Source organism: Pinus tabuliformis, chromosome 2_1 (assembly GCF_031772625.1).
Source record: "Pinus tabuliformis cultivar Carrire ecotype Pingquan chromosome 2_1, CPIR1, whole genome shotgun sequence".
Classification (NCBI taxonomy): domain Eukaryota; kingdom Viridiplantae; phylum Streptophyta; class Pinopsida; order Pinales; family Pinaceae; genus Pinus; species Pinus tabuliformis.
In genome coordinates this window covers 276,005,392-276,007,606 of record NC_142299.1, presented here as the reverse complement: position 1 = coordinate 276,007,606, position 2,215 = coordinate 276,005,392, and the positions used below count along the sequence as shown (strand labels likewise).

General features: G+C 36.7%; 1 protein-coding gene across 2 annotated transcripts; it reads right to left on the bottom strand.

Annotated features, from left to right (window-relative positions):
* Positions 1–406: 406 nt before the first annotated feature.
* On the bottom strand, positions 407–1,780 carry LOC149199843 (uncharacterized). Of its 2 annotated transcripts, none has more exons than XM_089399465.1 (2): positions 1,649–1,780; positions 407–1,448 (listed from the first exon to the last, which is right to left on the bottom strand). In XM_089399465.1, the coding sequence occupies exon 2, from the start codon at positions 1,411–1,413 to the stop codon at positions 787–789; it is 627 nt and encodes a 208-aa protein (XP_089255591.1). In that variant the 5' UTR covers positions 1,414–1,448; positions 1,649–1,780; the 3' UTR covers positions 407–786. The 2 variants fall into 2 exon arrangements, with proteins under 2 accessions (XP_089255591.1, XP_089255592.1); XM_089399466.1 differs by having other exon boundaries at positions 407–1,489; positions 1,649–1,774.
* Positions 1,781–2,215: the final 435 nt, after the last annotated feature.

Below are 2,215 nucleotides of genomic sequence, written 5' to 3'. Positions count from 1 at the left end.
AGCATGTGCGATCTTTGTGAGAATATCAACATCGAGGATGAAAATCACTTCCTCTTAGAGTACACAGTAGATCTCAGTCTCATAATCTTTGTTGAAATTATAGTGAGCTCAGCTCAAACTAAATAATTCTCTTTAGGTCCGATAGACAAAAGTTTGGTTTCAATGGACTTAACCATCATGGTCATCATAATATTATTATAAAAATAATAAATTTTTATTGTAATAAATTTTTATTATTATATATTTATTAATAATTTATTAGTAAATACAAATGAAATTTTAAATATATCAATTAAATTTAATTAATTAAATGTTATTGTGCTAATAATTAATTAATTTTTAATATATATATAAATGATGTTACTCCTCCTCACACTAATACCTTACAAAGCATGGAGACCCTCAATTAAATTAAAAACAACCTTTCACTTAAATAGACAGTAAGTCAGATATAGTTGGATTGCCACTTAGATCAACCATCTTTATTCTGACATAATCACAATTCCATTTAGAACAAGAAGCTTGAATCAAATTCTATTACAGCCATGAATAGTGCGAAAGCTAGTTACAAAGACAGCGACTGAATACATTTAAAACTCTTGTACAAATTCAGTCTCATTGCCACAAATCTTCTCCTCGGTACTCATCAGGAGAATGTTTTCTTAGTCTGGCTCATAAGGCCCCCTTGTAAATTTCCTCCGCATTGTTGACAGGTTATTTTCATATTAAAGACACTGAAATTGGATCATTTCTAGACACCCATTATGTACCTGGTATTTTTAGGATTTAAGTGGTACCCCTGTCAAGCATCTCTTGGTATTGCACGAAAGTCATCTGGTTCTGCATCTTCAGCTGTTCATAGAATTGGGCTATGAATTCATCGGCCTGCCTGTCGACTTCTTCATCATTATCATCTTCGCTGGATGAGCTCGATATCCTTCGACACAAAGGAGATGACAACGGACTCAATTTCTGAACAGTAGGCAGATCGTTAGGATCAAGGCAATCGTTGCTAAAATTTTCATTGCTGTAGTCCAAGTTCGGAAAAACAAGAGTATTGGACTCCTCCTTCTCTTCAACCTGACGTGGATGAATGCATGGAAAGTGCAGAATATGTATCGGAAAATAATGATGTTTTTTCTTGGACGTGTGGAAGATGATGGGGCTGTTGCTGCAGGAAAATTCGTATTCTTGAAGACCAAAGCCGCCATGGTCGTTACCTCTGGAATGATGAAACACTAAATTCCTAATGCCTCTTCCATACATTTTCCCTCGCTCCATCATCAGATGCAGATCCACGAGAATCTTCCGTTTGGAGATGAGACTGCCCTTCCTGATCATGAACAAGGCGATCCGTAACACGTTCCAAAAGCGCTTCGCTGAAGCTTGAGTTACAGCAGAATGGACTTCCATTTTTTTTATTTTCTTTATTTCTGATAAACTCACACCTACACAAGCCCACGGCTTCGCTTAGGTTAATTGAAGATTCCTGTTATAAAGTATTATGTAAATCCTCAGCGTAACATCTCATCAATTAAAAAAACCAAAAACAAAAACCACAACTACACAAATTATAACCATAACGATATCAACAGCCACAAAATCAATATGAACGAATTCTAATCTGAAACAATTATGCCAAACTTACAGATCTTCGAAAAAAGGAATCTGAAGAAAGAAAATATTATTTTGGGCTTGAACGTTATGTACAGGCTTTCAATGCCTGCGAGGTGTGAAACCTCGCAGAGCAGAGCTAGCAGATGTTAGGGTTTGGGATGCATGCCCACTTTGTATTTAAACGAGAATGAAGAAGATATTAATTGACAGCGAGAAACTTCCAGAGCAAGTCATGGGACACCTTGGTTGGCGTGTGGCATGTGAAGTACCCAGCAAGCAGCTGGCGTATATGATTATGGAAAACAGAACTGTTCGAACAACAGCCTGTTTCCGAACTACTTAAATTGTAAGGAAGCTCTTGGCAGAGGCAATGATTAGGGTTTGGTCCGTATAAAATGGACATCGTTTTAAAAATTGCAAAGCTTTGAATTGTTCCCTCAAAACCCTGCACCTTTGTGGAAATAAAAATTATAAAGTTTTGAAATGTACCCAAAAGTCCTGCACATTCACAGAAAGCGTGTTGAAAGTTGGCAGGGTTTATTTTCCAGGCACATAGTTCTTGAGGTAACGTGTTAGAAAGACCATACACACCAACCAA

What these genes read in the sequence shown, in the direction of transcription:
- LOC149199843 (XM_089399465.1), bottom strand. Translation starts at nt 1,413, where the DNA reads ATGGAAGTCCATTCTGCTGTAACTCAAGCTTCAGCGAAGCGCTTTTGG.